We start from the raw sequence: 15,078 nt of genomic DNA on the forward strand, positions 1-15,078 counted from the left end.
CAGGTGTGCATAGTATGGTGGCAAAGAGTTATTCTCTAAATAATGTGATGTCAAGACACAGTTCTACCCTATGATGTTTATAAACAAAGGTGCCATAGGCGCTGCGGGGGACTTAGAGTAACTTCTTCTTGGAACCTTACTCATAGCTTTGTAAGCAGCTCCTACTAACTTCCCTAATCCAGTGTAAGTGTATTGAGTTTTGATTGAATCGCTTCATAGAGGTGATGTCATAGTTGGTGTTACAGTTGGAGTTCATTGACAGCTGGAAAGTTCTCACCTGCCGGCCACTGCTTTAAAACTATTGGAATTAAAGCAAGTAAACTGGCGTATATTTTATTAACCACGTTTTTTTCATTAAATATTTGGATTGAGCCGGCTGTCGACTTCCTAAAGCCAATTTCTCATGCTGGCAGAATTCATGTAGTAGCAGCAATATAGTCAACGGGATAATCAAAATGTTGGACAACAATTCGTCAACAGTTGACCATTATTACTGGACAGCTGTTGCTCAAGGATAATCTTACAGAAAAATATTTATAAATGCTGGTGAACTGGATTTTTTTTCAAGCAGAGACATCAAAGTGTTTGTTAGTCTTTTTTTAAAAAAAAAATATAAAATTTTTTCCTGGATCATTGCTGAAAGCCAGACTCATACCCATGCCAATACCCTTCTACAAATGCTGCCCCAAACACAAAGAGATTTAGAGATCTGAGGATCTACAGGAGGATTCTAGATATGGCCCACCCAGTTATTACTACCAATGCAATAGATCACCCTAGTCCTGAATGCTCCCAGCTCACCCAGGCCATATAATGACGTTTCATCACTATTATAGGTAACTTGGTGTTGGTGTTGAGACCAAAGAATTAAGAAGGGTTAGAGCAGGGGTGTCCAACCTGTGGCCCTCCAGCTGCTGCAGGACCACATCTCCCATAATGCTCTTTCTGCTAAGGGGCTGGCTGAGGAGTCCTGCAGCAGCTGGAGGGCTGCAGGTTGGACACCCCTGGGTTAGAGTCTTGGCATAAAGTATTCACATACAAATATTCTTGCTGATTGCTTCTTGCATATACAAACAGTTTCCAGAGTGGACCTGGGCTGGGGAATGTCCCAGTTAGTATTCAATATTCCGGTTATACAGGGTTTAATAACACTGACTTATTATATATATTATATAAGACTCATATAAAGAATCCTCATATCATTTTACATTCAACAATAAGTTAATTAGAGGGACTAGGGTGAGCGATACCTTTTTTAATGTAGTTTGTTCTTTCTGGCTAGAATTACCACTTTTGTTTGCTTAATAATAATTTAACGGCAACATTAATACTATTTTTAATTGAATTGAATAAGATAAACAAAACTGCTATCAAATAATGAAGACGGATGGGCGCACGATGAGAACGTATGTTCCACCACTGGAGATGCAACATGAAAGTCCATGTGTATCCATGTGTTGGAGGAGCCACCAAAGGCCACCTAGTCATAAAGAAGCATCTTTAAATCATTCTAAAATATGAATATCTATTTTAAACTATATATTTAACTTGTTCATTTAAAGAATGCCCCGGTATTTTTTTTTTTTGCCCAGAAATATCTATAGCCATTCTTGGATATAATCTGATTGAACACCAGTGAACAAAGGCTTCTCATTCACCTCTATTCAAGGAGGGAACTCCTCAAGACACAACGTTTGCTTGTGTGTAGCCGTAACAAATTCAAGGTCTGAGGGCTCGTTAGCATTATATTAACTCTGCCTTCCCCAGTTGACCTCAAAGGGTAATTTCTTTTCTTTTCTTTTTCTTTTAAGCTTTAGAATTCTGTATTCTTATTTATTTCGGTTTTGTATTTTCAGGAGTCCTCTGCCTTCCAGACAATTTGAATCTCCATAGAGAGCAGCAAAGGTCCAATAAACCAGGGGATGTACAGATGGTTAGCCAATCAGAACTGAGGACTATAGAGCAGTCTTTGCTTGCCACACGTGTGGGAAGTATTGCAGAGCTCAGTAAGTACAAGACTGTAAATATTATCTTTTTTTTTTTATTTATTTTTTTTATTTTTTACTTTTTTCTTTCAGTAGCAGCATATTGCGTGGGAGGCAACCATAGTAACAATAATATATGCAATTTATCATAGTCCGGTATATTTATGGGAATACAACAAAGATGAATGAACCTGTCACTATTAAAGAACATTGATTTTCATCAAATGCCAGAGGAAAAATTATATTTTGTTAGATTTTAGATTTTTTACCTAAACAAAAACAACAAAAAACAGAATCGCAAAATAAAAATAAGTAAAATCATACATTGTTCCCTACGATTTTTTTTACTTGTATTTTTGTTAAATTTTAACCTAATCAATTTTTTTTATCAGGATGATTTACAGAAATTAATTGATATATATTTTAGCCTGTAAAAAAAAAAAATATAAAAAAAATATATATATATATATAATTAAACTATAAAGTTATTTATAAATAAAAGTAGGATATTAAAATTAGAACAGGATGTAATCCTGCTGGGGTCTGATGACACGGGATCTGCCTATTAGTTGGTCGGAGTAAAGGTTAGAAGTGTCTCTGATGACGTGGCATCTCCCCATTGGTTGGCAGGAGTAAAAGTTATAAGTGCGTCTAATGACACCGCAGCTCGTTATTGGTTGGAAGGAGCTATAAATGCCCCCCAAAAAATTAACTTTATCATTTCTAGGTTGAGAGATGGCTGTTTTTAAAATACATTCAACATACACCTCCTGATAACATAGCTTACATGCCACATTCATTGCACATTGTATTTGCTGAACATACCGAACTTTATTATATGTTTGTATTTATTTAATCGCATTATTTATTTTTTTACATATTTCTAGACATGCCAAACCCATCCTGTGTTTGCTCAAATTTTATTCAATTCCATATTTATTTCTACATGTCAATCACGGCTTGGTAACTGCCTTAGATGTAATTAGAATGATCATGATGGTCATGTATGAAACCTTTTAAGAGGATACTATAAATTATGGGATACTGTGCTGAGAGGGTGTATATATATATATATTTTATATATATATCTTATATATACTTATACATCTACAGTATAAATATATTCTAGAAATCTTTTTTACCGTAGCTGGATTTAAGTACTTATACTATGGTTGCTTCCACCCAGTTTTTTGACAATATTGTAGTTGGGGCATAGACAGGGTAGAAGTAGACTGGGTTAGCATTTCGCTACACTGTTTAACCCCCTTAATGACAAAGCCCGTACATGTACAGGCTCAAAATGCATTGTTTTCAATGGGTTTAGGGACCACCCATTGTCCTTAAGGGGTTATAGTGTTCTATAGGAAATCTAACCCTGTACTTATTTCCATTTCGATTACAAGCTACTTAGGAAGAGACCGTAGAAAAGACAGGCGTCCGAGGTACATTTGTAATAATCGAAACATATAAGCTGGGTAACTATCCTCTCTAGGACATTAGAGCTAGACATTAAATATAAGCTTTTTACTCCACTTTTGTGATTCCTTTATTACAAAAGAACCTTGACTCCTGACAATAATGATCCTTTTATACGTGAATAGTATTTTAGTATTCAGTAAGTCATAAGCCCTTTGTATCATTACATTCAGATCAGTCTCTGAGATCAAGGTTTTTTTCATCTCCATCATCAGTCAAGAACGTGTCCAAATGGAACCAAACAGCCAATTACCAAGTTATATTTTGCCTAATTACTTTATATTTCTTTATTTCTATATTAATAATTACTTTTGTTTTTGGTAAAATGAACCAATACATACATTTTGTGTTTCTACCTCCAACATCATGGAGAGTGGAGAAATAAATCCAGACAGAAAGAGCTCCGAAGTTGCAATATGACGGAGTGTTGTGTACTACTTTTGGTGGGAAAAAAAGGAAGATCTCCAGCTGTTCACGGTGAAATTAGCGGCCCAAAAAGGTTTTATCGCTTGAAACACAACAGCAGGAATTATAAGAAAAAGGACATAAAATAATATAACCATTTATTTAACAAGATAGCTCTGGCTGCTACGTTCAATTGGGATTCTGTACGTAATAGAGGCCTAGGGACTGTATCCATCAGTTTCCCTGCATCCCCCATTCCAATGCTCGGTTAAAAGGTATATTATGGTAAATATTCTCACCTAGGCCAACTAAGCCTAGGGCAAAAGGTCCAGGGGCGCGGGTAGTCCCTATGCTGCAAACCCGAGGGCAGTTTGCCCGTCTTTGGGTGATCAGTCCCACATCACATCCCAGCGCCCGGCCGTAAAAATGGCAGCCATGGGAAATACACCGCTGCTTGATACCGCTCTGAAATGTGTCCAGCTCCCTTTAAGGCCTGAAACTTTTTTATATCTCGATATAAAACATATTCTTTTTTTCCATTAAGGGTACGTCTACAGAGACAAATTACCAAAGCCATTTCTCTGTGTCCTCTATAACAATTTTTATGTATTACGTCTCAGAAATATGAGAAAAATAAGTATACTTATAAAGCTATTTCATGCCACATGTTTTGAGTATCACTTTATTTTCTATAATTTAAGGAACTGGTGTTTTTTTCTAGAAACACTGGCTTCGGTTACATTGTCTCTTGGGTTCTAGATGTGCCAGTGGCACCCAGTCAAAATAAATTAAGATCAGCATTTTAACTGGTGCTGTATTTAGCAAGAACCTGTTTGATATGACGTAAAGTAACATTGCTCTTACGCCCCATTTATAATCAACATTAGGGTGTTTTTAGGGAACGGTCCACAAATACAACCTTATGCAAGAGCTAATACAAACACAGAGATGACCCCATTGTACAGCGCTACTGAATTTGATGGCGCTATATAAAACAATAAATTATAATAATAAATGACTTGTATATGAAGCTATACAACACTCACAATTAATGGTAACTTCTAAAATAGAATTTCATTGACATTAAGGCTGGCCCGAATATAAAGGCTGCATTTGATTTGAGGATAAATATAATTTGGGGACATTTTAAGAAGAGAAAATAATGTAGGGCCCCTTTTAATAAAATATCAAGGTAAAGGGGAAATCATGGTGTAAGGAAATTTCCCAGTGAAGCCCTTGTGAGTTGTGTTGTGCACCAAAACACCACATGGGATAAGTAGTAGTAGCGTTTAAAGATAATCCCAATAAAACATCCTATCATGACGGGAGGCCTTAAATTATTCCTGTCCCAACTGACCAACACAAATGCTTTTATATAAAAAAATAATTCTACAGAAAGCTTTCTCTGTTACTACATTAACATACTGTTTCCATGGGTTACCTTGAAAGTGCCTTCAGAAAAAAAAACATTTACGAGCTGTATCTTCAATCTCAAATTAGGAGACTAAGCATTTATCATGCTCTCTTTCTCTCCTCTTTAACAACCTCCCAGACGACATACAGTAGCCATTCCTGGGGACTCAGGGTCTCCGGGTCTCTCTGGCTCACTTTCCTCTTTTTTTGGTTGCTCCTTGTCCTCTAAAGACTATCTCTGGCTAGCCCTGTACCTATATTTGACTAGCTCCACCCTATGCACGATTACCCCCCCCCGCTCCATGGATTAATAGCCCCACTCCCTAACAAAGCCACCCCTCAGTAGAGATAGGGATCCAGGAAGCATACCTAGGGATAGACATAGATTTTTACACCCACTCTACTGACACACCAGAAGATACAGTGTATGAAAAAAGACTATGTGTTGGTGAAAAAAAAAGACTTTCACTATGTAATGTTAATTTCTTGGCTTTTGACTCAATACCCAATATATGACGACTATGACAGTCTAGAATACAAATAGCACTTTTGATTAAAATTAGTACTTTTTTATTTTGCTTACATAAACTGTTTCTGTTCCTAACATTATAACATAAAAATAAAAGTCATGTTAAATATTCACCCATTTTTTAAATTTTGTAAATTATATTTATGATGTCGGAAAATTCTATTTTTTTTTTTAATAAAACAATTCTAGTCTATATGTGAGGCAGGACTTCTGTTAGATGCAGTCATCCATTGTAAGATGCTGGTACATGAAGCATTGACATCTAAGAAAGGAAGAATGAACATAACAAAAAAATTTCTGAAAAAATAAAGCCCTAAACATTATATTTTCAATTTCGAAACTAGGATGTGGGTAAGTCTAAATCACAGATTTTCAGGATACCAGGAAGATTCCACTGATTTTTTTTACAGAGAACAGTCTGGTTGTCTTAAAATTAAAAGTATCTAGTATCTCAAATTAGCTTTTGAAATTCTGGAAGACTCTAGAATCAGATTCCAAGATTAGGTCACCGCTAGAAAATAGGAAAGTTTGCATGCCAAGAAGTTGACCATCCCATACGATAAAGCTCGATAAAGCAAATCACTTCTTACCATTTAGAAGGTACCCTATAATATTCAGAAGTGACGTGGCCAAAAAATGGAATTTGCCTACAATGTTCTTTTTAAACAATATCACATAATGATTAAAGGTGAGGAAATAGTATTTTCTTGCCTTCTTTCATATGTTGTATACATTAAACTCATTTATCCTTTGAAATTAACTTGATTTGCCTTGCACATGTTTCCAGAGGCTTCTTCTTGTTTTTATTCTAGCCTTTACATTTTGATGCTTTAATTAATATTTTCAATTTTATTGGTTTTCTCGTACTTGTTTCCATGGCGCTATGCTTATTTTAGCTTATTGCTCGTACTGTGATAATACAGCTGCCATTTTTTTTTTCTACGCTGGTTTCATTCTTTGTGTAGAGTCTTACTTAAGTAAGAAAATAGCATTATTTAACCATAGACTTTTTTTCCTAGTTCTCCAGATCAGCAGTTGAGCTGCTGGAGCTGGAGACAGAAGGGGCACTCGGTGGTCTGAAGGGGTCTGTGGCTTAGAGCGATAGAGTGTGATAGCCTCTCAGAATGTATGTGTCCTACTGGAAGGGGACTTTCTCCAAAGGCTTGGTCTGGAATTTACTGCTGGAAAAAATCAATATACCTTATCTTCCGTAGGACTTACATTAGCTGCTTGATGGGGCATCATACAAGTTTGGTGGAAGGATGATGGGAAGATGGGTCCTTAAGTTTTTCTTAAACATCTTTCAAGTCCTACATTTCTAGTAAACAAAGTTCTTAGAAAAATAGATTTTGGCAGCAAATAAGAACTCTTCGTCCCATCTAGTATATTCTGAAAAACTTAAACCATATTTTGTCCTTGGTGACTTCTTATATTCAGAACAGTCTTATGACTAGCCCATGCAAATTTAAATTCCCTAACTGAATTAACTTATTCAATTATGAGGCTCCGTCCTCAAATTTTTACATTATGACCTCTCGTCCTAGTATTTTTCCTCCTTTGACATAAACTTTCTTCTTGTACCCTTTATATATTTAAGTTTTGAAAAAATGCTTCTTCAGTTCAAATTAGATCTATATTAATTATCCTAAAATTAAGGTATACGACTACTTTGTGCTGAAACTTAAGTCATTTTAGGAAGTATTTCTCTATTCTGCAACTGCCAGGAGGATGTTGTAAACACAGGACATGATAAGGCAGAAGACGAGAAGGCCACAAAGGAATGATTAATAAACAAAGTGCAAAAAAGGAAGTGTATTTCAAAAGAGGATAAAGAATAGGTCATTGTCTAAAACTAGAGGGTCTAGATTAGGTAAGAAGGCATTGCTTCCGGCAGAAGGTCTAAAGGTTAATACAGTTAAGCATACATGACAAGGCGTGAGGTTATCCTGAAGACCAAGGGCCATGTTTGAGATTGTAGACCAAGTAGAAATACGGACAGACTGGATGGGCTGCACAGCTCTTATCTGCAGTCAAATATCATGTTTCCGATCATGTACTACATAGAAAGGAGTACACGTTAAATTAAATAATCTCAACAGAATCTTTCCTGTTCTCTCAATAGCCTAACGTCCTGCCACTTAGTCTTTGTAATGTGCTTGAAGTGTTGAAAAGCTATTTTAACAAAATAACAGAAACACAGCGTTCCAGGCATCTGATGGATTGCCATGTGCTGATGTGATCTCCACAATAAGAAGCTGCGTGAAACACTCATTCAGGTTCACAAAACTAGAGTTCTCTACGGTGACCATCACATCATCATTCAGCAGCTGGCCACCGGTCTTCTGATGAGACCTATACTGTAACGCATACCGAATTGATAACATTTCCAGTCCTTTCAATTTTCAACAGTCTAATGTTTTTCTTTTATGATAATTTACATTAACCCTTTGCTTGATCAAATTCCGTTTCTGGGTTCCGGATCACACAACAAAACTATGATTTTCCGGTTGTCTCCTGTTCTGAAAAGAATTAACGATATGTGCACAAGCCTTGAATATTTCATTGGTCGATCAGTCTGTAGATTACTGCGTCGATTATTTGGTACATGAAACATAGTTACAAAAAGTGGTGGAAATCTTTCAGGAGTATTTATTTTATTCACTAGTCATACTGTCTCGACCGATCCCCACCATAAACCCGCAACAGATCTGTTTGCCTCTTTGGTATAAGACGCATCATACGCTCTGATAATAGACTCTTGGAACTAATACATCTATTGACAAGCAAAAATACTTTAGGAAACATATATTACAGAGCAAATCTGGTGCAATTGGTGAAAGTGGAGCACTCAACAGAAACATTCTATTAGTAACTATGGCGACTGCAAGAGTTTAACCATTTTGCACCATGAAAACTCTGTATGCATAACTCTTTTGTTCCAATGATCTCGTTTTTCTGTAGTTTAAACAATATATATATATTCCAAAATGATTATTATTTCTGGGGAGAACAGTGGTGGTGTAAATATGGTGTCATTATTTTTAGGACACTTGACATAAGAATTCTTTGGTCAAAACAGAGCTCTTGACTTTTAAAGGACAGCTCTTCAAACACAGAGATGTATGACAGATTGCATAGAATTCTTTTTGGCTGTTTTTAAAGGTTTACAAAACCTTTCTACATTTATTTGGGGTTATTGAAATAAAATTTGTATTTATGAGGTTTTTGTAAATATTTAATGTGAGTAGAGCTCAGAGAAGCTCTCTGGATATTTCTGTGATCTACAAGTTTCTGAATAAGCTTATAAACTTGAGAAATCGTGTAAGTTCAAGTTACGTTTTTATTGTAATTACTTTCCTTAGAACTATCTCAAAGTCTCAATCTCATCTCAATGACTTAACAATGGATTATAAAAGCCCAAATGGATTGAGAGTCTTCTGGAACATGGGCTTAACTGGCTCTGAAGATGACAGTCAAGAAATCTCCCCGCATTTACTATATATTATGCAGAGCCAGACTAGCAGGAGATGTCCATTGGGGTTATAGGCACTCACAAGCAAACACACGCTTTAGTGAATAGACTTCTTACATGTCATTCACAAATAATGACCTCCCTGAGCTAGATAGTGAGATAAAAATATAGACAGGGAAGCCATGGGATGGGGGCAGCCAGTAGACATGTATGGTGCTCAGCCACCCAGAGGGCACCCTGGAATCCATGACTTTGTTGTTTTCAACAGGGCAAAAGGGACCATGGGGAATGGTTTGGTCAGCCTTTTTGTAAAATATGAGGTCCAAGGGGTGATGGGTACTAAAGAAAGGGGCCCTATGGGAAGACAGGTGGTGGGCTGTGATGGGTTGGGGGCAAAGCTGATACTGGGCTGAATAATATCTGATAGGGGACATACATGGCGTGTTTAATATGTATATGACAATGTGATTCTTGGTCAAGAATCGTAAACGTTCTCTTGAATGTGCTGTGGAAATCAGTAGGCTAAAGAGATTTTTCTCTTTAAGATACAATTTGTGCAACGTAATTTTTTTTTAGTTAAGAAAACAAAACATTTTAATATTCTTATTAATAATATTCTTTATTCAAGACTGGCATTGCATCTTCTGTGTCTGCTTCCTGCTTGGTCAGGGAGTAAGGCGCTGACTAACTTGAGCAATTGCTTGTAGGCATCCCTACAGACCCAAAGCACCATGGCCATCCAGGGCACATCATAGTAGAAAGCCATTATTGAACATCTTGTTTTGTTAATGGTAAGAATTATATTCTTCTTTTCGGTCCAAATAACCCTATTTGGTGATTGAATTAAACTAGAAACAACAGGAAAAAGGGATTTTCTCTTTAAAGAGAAAATGTTTGTTATCCAAACACTATGTTCCGGAAGTAAAGCGCATGGTCTGGGAAAATATATTGACATTATTCTGTTTGTTGTTAGATGTGCTTTGTTGTGAGATTTGTTCAGCTGTTCTTTTTGAACTCTGCCGTTTTCACACTGGGCATGCCCTTGCAAAGTCCGCATTTTGTTGGATAAGAATTGAACTCTTTTAACGTTTTTAGTAAATGCATTGAAAAGAGACTGGAGATACTTGTCTTTGAGGGCATGGGTATTTTCAGTGAATTAATAAAATTTAAAAAAAAAAAAAAAAGGGAGGGCAGCCATACAAACAAAGATGAAATGTAAAGGGTACAAGTCCCAGGGGCAAGAGTGCTTAAGGTGCCAGGCTATAGCTGCCAAGTGTACCTAATTAGGAGGGAAAATTCCTCTGTGGGACCCAAACCCTTCTGTTCCTCCGTCTTCCCAATGTCCCTCTTCTCTGCTATTCTACAGCACTAAATGTCCCTAATATGAATTCCACTGTGTAAACAAAACACATCTCAATAAATAGGGTTCTCCTCAAGTGTAACAGTGAGTCCAGATGTGAACCTCCTTGCTCCTCTTGTGCCTAGAAGGAAGCTAACTGATGAGGCCGATAAGGGCTGAAACGGATGTCTGGGGTTCTTGGTTTCCTCTGGCAGAGTAAATTTGCCATGCGGTGAGATCAGACCAGATGTGGCCCTCCTTGCTCACTGTTGCCTAGAGTATTGCATACCACAACTCACTGAGGAGGCCCATGAAGGCTGAAATGGACATCTAGGGTTGTTGGTTTACCTTGAGCAAAGAACATTTGCCTGCATTTCATACTCTGCTTTTGGGTGGGGTAAGACTGATCTGTTGATGGAGATTTATTCTCTAGAAAGGCACAAGTGAATGAAGACATTCTTGGATAGGAATGCAATGTAGAGCTGGCTATCACGTCCTTTTTCTCAGTTCATCCCGTACTTTCTTACTCAACTTTAGAAAATCTCAAATTCCAGTCTCCTAGTCACACCTCCAACCATAACCCCTTAAACAAGTGTTCTACTTTCTCATTTAAAATACTTGGTGTTATGTACCTCTTTTTCTCACCCCAATCCCCTTGCCATACATGCAAGCTTTGTAAATGTTCTCAACCCTCTTTTGCTTGGCCTTGTCTTACTTGTTTGAACAGAAGGCTGAATCCATGATGTCAGAATTTTCTTTAAAAAAGAACAATGTCGCATGGATCAATTTTAGCAGTAACTGAAGGTTCTGGGACATGATGTCGCAGAATTTCCAAGAAAAAACCTTGATATTGTTAGCACTGCTTCCTAAAAATGGGCCAGTGTTGTTTACGTTTATTCTATACCAATGTTTGATGATCTCCCTCCGGAAATGGGATTTGCTGAGCCTGTATTTGGTTAATGACCTGTGGCATAAGCATGTTGTTATGGATTATCATGCTGTTTTCCACATGCTGAAAGCCTTCGTACGAGTTCTTTCTGCCATCGCAGAGCGTACATTTGCTGCACACTGAACTATCTGGTCCTATAGTTTCTTGCCCAAGTTAATAAATTCTACTGAGCCAGAGAAAGTTTACATTTTATCTTTTTGTACCACGTTGTATTTGCCTGCAGCATGTGGTATTTGTTCTAGTTTTTCTGTTTTAATAAACGCAATTGTTGATGAAGTAGCGGTGGAAGAGTTCGTCCTGGCTGGTATTAGTAATGTGGGGCCCTCAGCTAAACAGAACATTTAAAATCTTACCCAGAGGATCCAGAAATCCTATGGAGTTTAATGAGCTGGGGTGGCCTGGAGACACCAGGTCTAAGGTCAAGGTCCAGCAGCAGAAGAAGAAGCAGAGAAGTTCTTTGCTGTTTAGTTTAGGTTTTTTAATTCTATCCTCAGCATTCATACTTGGTTTGAAATCCAACATTTTCTGACATCCTCTGCTGTGCCAGATAAACTAAAGCATATTTCCAATATTACTAGCAGATTTAAGTAATTTGACTACATTTAGAAGGCAACTTGATCCCAGATGCCTTTCTTTACTGTACTTCTGATTATATTATAATTGGTTCCCTTTAAAATTCAGATATCAGAGTCAGAGATTGCACTGGAACCCGGTACCTCCCTACTCCGTTATATTTATGTCAATATAGACTGGCCCTTTAATACAGAAAATGTTTAGAAACAACACCAGGAATACATTTGAGAAACTCCAATTTAGAATCAAGGAGACTCAAGCACTTTTTCTTTGGATATACAACCTACTTGCATTTTTAAAGGGACACACCAGCCATCATATTTAATGTATATGATAAATGAGGGGTCCTGTTAAACTTCTATGGTTACCTCCTTGCAAATACATGGGTGGATTCAGTAGGACTGTGTTTTAAAAAACACAAAATAAGCAGGAGGTAAGGAAGTTTGGGTTCCTAAAGTATCATTAGTATTTAGACTTTGCTGTCAAAGTTTTGCATTACCCTGTGATAAGACGATGTGTTTTGTTTATTTCAATATAAATAAGTAGAGTTCAAACTCGAGGCTCTTGGACATGTATCGGTTGAGTCTGGAATGCATTACTCTGGTCCCATTATCCGTTAAACTGATAAAGCAGATTAGAGGCTTCTTACATCATTTTTCGAAAGCACGATAACATGTCAATGATTGCGTCCATATGGTGATAATACTTTTGTGGCTACAATGAGATAAATATTTTGATATAAAATCTGCGGAACCACATCTGCAACAACCCATCTGATGTATCATGTGTTTTCCAAACTGTGTGTCCAAATTAGCTACACAACTGTGATTCCTCAAATTTGTGGCATGGAGATTGGCTATCCTCATCTGTTCCACTCATGCGCTTCAAGGGAATCTAAGGTTAAAACACATTTTTGCAGTACTCCGTATGATAACCAAAAGCATATGTAGACATGTATATACCATGACAGGGCATAAGATATATAGTATTGTACTTCCTAACTAACAAGCAGCTGAGGGAAGCCATTTTTCATTGTATTTTCTACTTCCTGCTCTGCTTCTGCATAGAACGAGTGCAAAAACCAAATTCCAGTTTAAAGTGTCATGCGCAAATATCAATTCATATCCCACTATTCCAATACTACACTATACGAGTCAACTTAACAAAGTTGACCTTTTTTGAATACACAAGACTCATTTGTTCACAGCTCAGACATAAACATCTCATTGTAACCTAAGGAGGCCTTTATGAGTTGATACACCTCAAAATGTCAGCCAAGACTACCAAATCCATCTTCATATGTCTATAAATGAACTTGTTGAAGCTTTCTTACCCATGTAGGCAACTCATCTTCATGCCAGTCCATACATCTTCATGCAAGTCCATACAAAGTCGCACACCCTCAAACATTTCAAGTGTCCAAATCAGGACACTTATGTTATTGGGTTTGGCAAAAGGAAAGGAAGGGCAGGGCCAGCTGTTTCCTTACTTGAATAGTCCCCTTTGGGCAGCAGTGGAGGTCTGTTTTGATTTTTGACCTCTTTGGGCCAGACAGTGAAGTTCAGAGGATCTCCCCAGGGATAGGCAAAGGGTACGTACAAGGACACCAGTATCTGTGGCAAGGTTTGTGATGTCAATAGAACATCATTAAATCGTCCACCACAGACCCCAGTAAAGGTCCACCATGAACAATGTTGCTACCTACCCCTGGATCTCTCTAACTGGCACATGCACACCACTGCCCTCAAAAGTTGTACAGTGGGACAACAAGCTGGGAGCTATGAATGCTGCTCGACAAGATGATCCCAGGTGGATCTTGGCTCATTCCATGCCACGGGACTGCTGCACCACCTGTAGTCTCTCCTTACAATGGTTTAGTTAGAGGCAGCTCGATGTAATGGACATTCTAATGCTATGGCCGTCTTCTAGAGTGAACTTATTTGGGTCATGAACAATGCCAACTATATCCTTTTGCTAAAATATTCTACTCCATTGGGGTTTTACCCCCTTGAATCTATTTCTTGTAACTCTTTAGTCTAAATCTTTTTTTTATCAAACTAAAATTATGAACTTTTAAAGTACTGGGGATTTGCTGCCTGCTTTTTATATATCAAAGTTATAATTTTTTTTTGTTTATTTTTCCCACCAGTTCCTCTGTTATTTTGAGTGCAGGTGATATTTACAGAGTGAGGATTTTTACTGCAGAATTTCTTAGCATGCACTAAAAATAAATCAACAGTGACTTCAAATCCCCCTTATAATTAAAACAAACACCGCAGATTTCAACAGATAGTAATATTATTCAAAGAATCGGGACAATATGTTTTTGGTTTGATGTTTTGTTACTTCACCCACAACTTCCTTGTGGTACTGAGAAAAAAAAAAAAAAGTTTAACCACAAGTTTTAGGCGGTAATAAATCTGTTATAGACTCTCATCATCAGTAAAAGCTCTGTCTCTATCTGGCCATATGACTTTAATTAATAAACTGGCTTGGAATTAGGACAAACTGTTTACCAAGAGCCTTCTTTATAGAAAAGAAGCAGGAGGATGCATTAAATATATTGATTTTTATCTCTTGTTTGTTAGTGAAGGTCAATGAGGGCAGAACTGACCCTACCATATATTCAAGGCATTCAAGCATACCTGCCAAGTGTCCAATTTTTTCAGCAGTCCCAATTTTGGAACGCTGACAATGATGTGTACCTTACTGTCCTGCTTTTGCGGGCACTGGGTCATCATAGACTGGTTGGGGAAATCCTCCGATGTTCCTTTTACAGTCTTGGAGCACTCTAAAGTCAATGGAGGTCAATGGAGGCCATATGGCCGTCTCAACTGAGTGGCAAGGGGCAGATATTTGAGTATGGTGACCCCACCCTTGACCACTCCTTCTCACAGAGCAGCCACACCCCCAGCACAGGTAATTGTGATGTAGACA

General features: G+C 37.5%; 1 protein-coding gene across 1 annotated transcript in view; it reads left to right on the top strand.

Moving 5' to 3' along the window:
- ABTB3 (ankyrin repeat and BTB domain containing 3) overlaps positions 1-15,078 on the top strand; it is a 95,860-nt gene that overhangs the window by 58,972 nt on the left and 21,810 nt on the right. Inside the window, exon 2 of the mRNA XM_089493004.1 lies at positions 1,857-2,006. Within this exon, the coding sequence (XP_089349130.1) occupies positions 1,857-2,006 (150 nt within the window). The remainder of the gene's footprint in view (positions 1-1,856; positions 2,007-15,078) is intronic.

The sequence above is a fragment of the Sceloporus occidentalis genome, unplaced genomic scaffold (assembly GCF_023333645.1).
Source record: "Sceloporus occidentalis isolate IW3139 unplaced genomic scaffold, rSceOcc1.0.p SCAF_62, whole genome shotgun sequence".
NCBI lineage: Eukaryota > Metazoa > Chordata > Lepidosauria > Squamata > Phrynosomatidae > Sceloporus > Sceloporus occidentalis.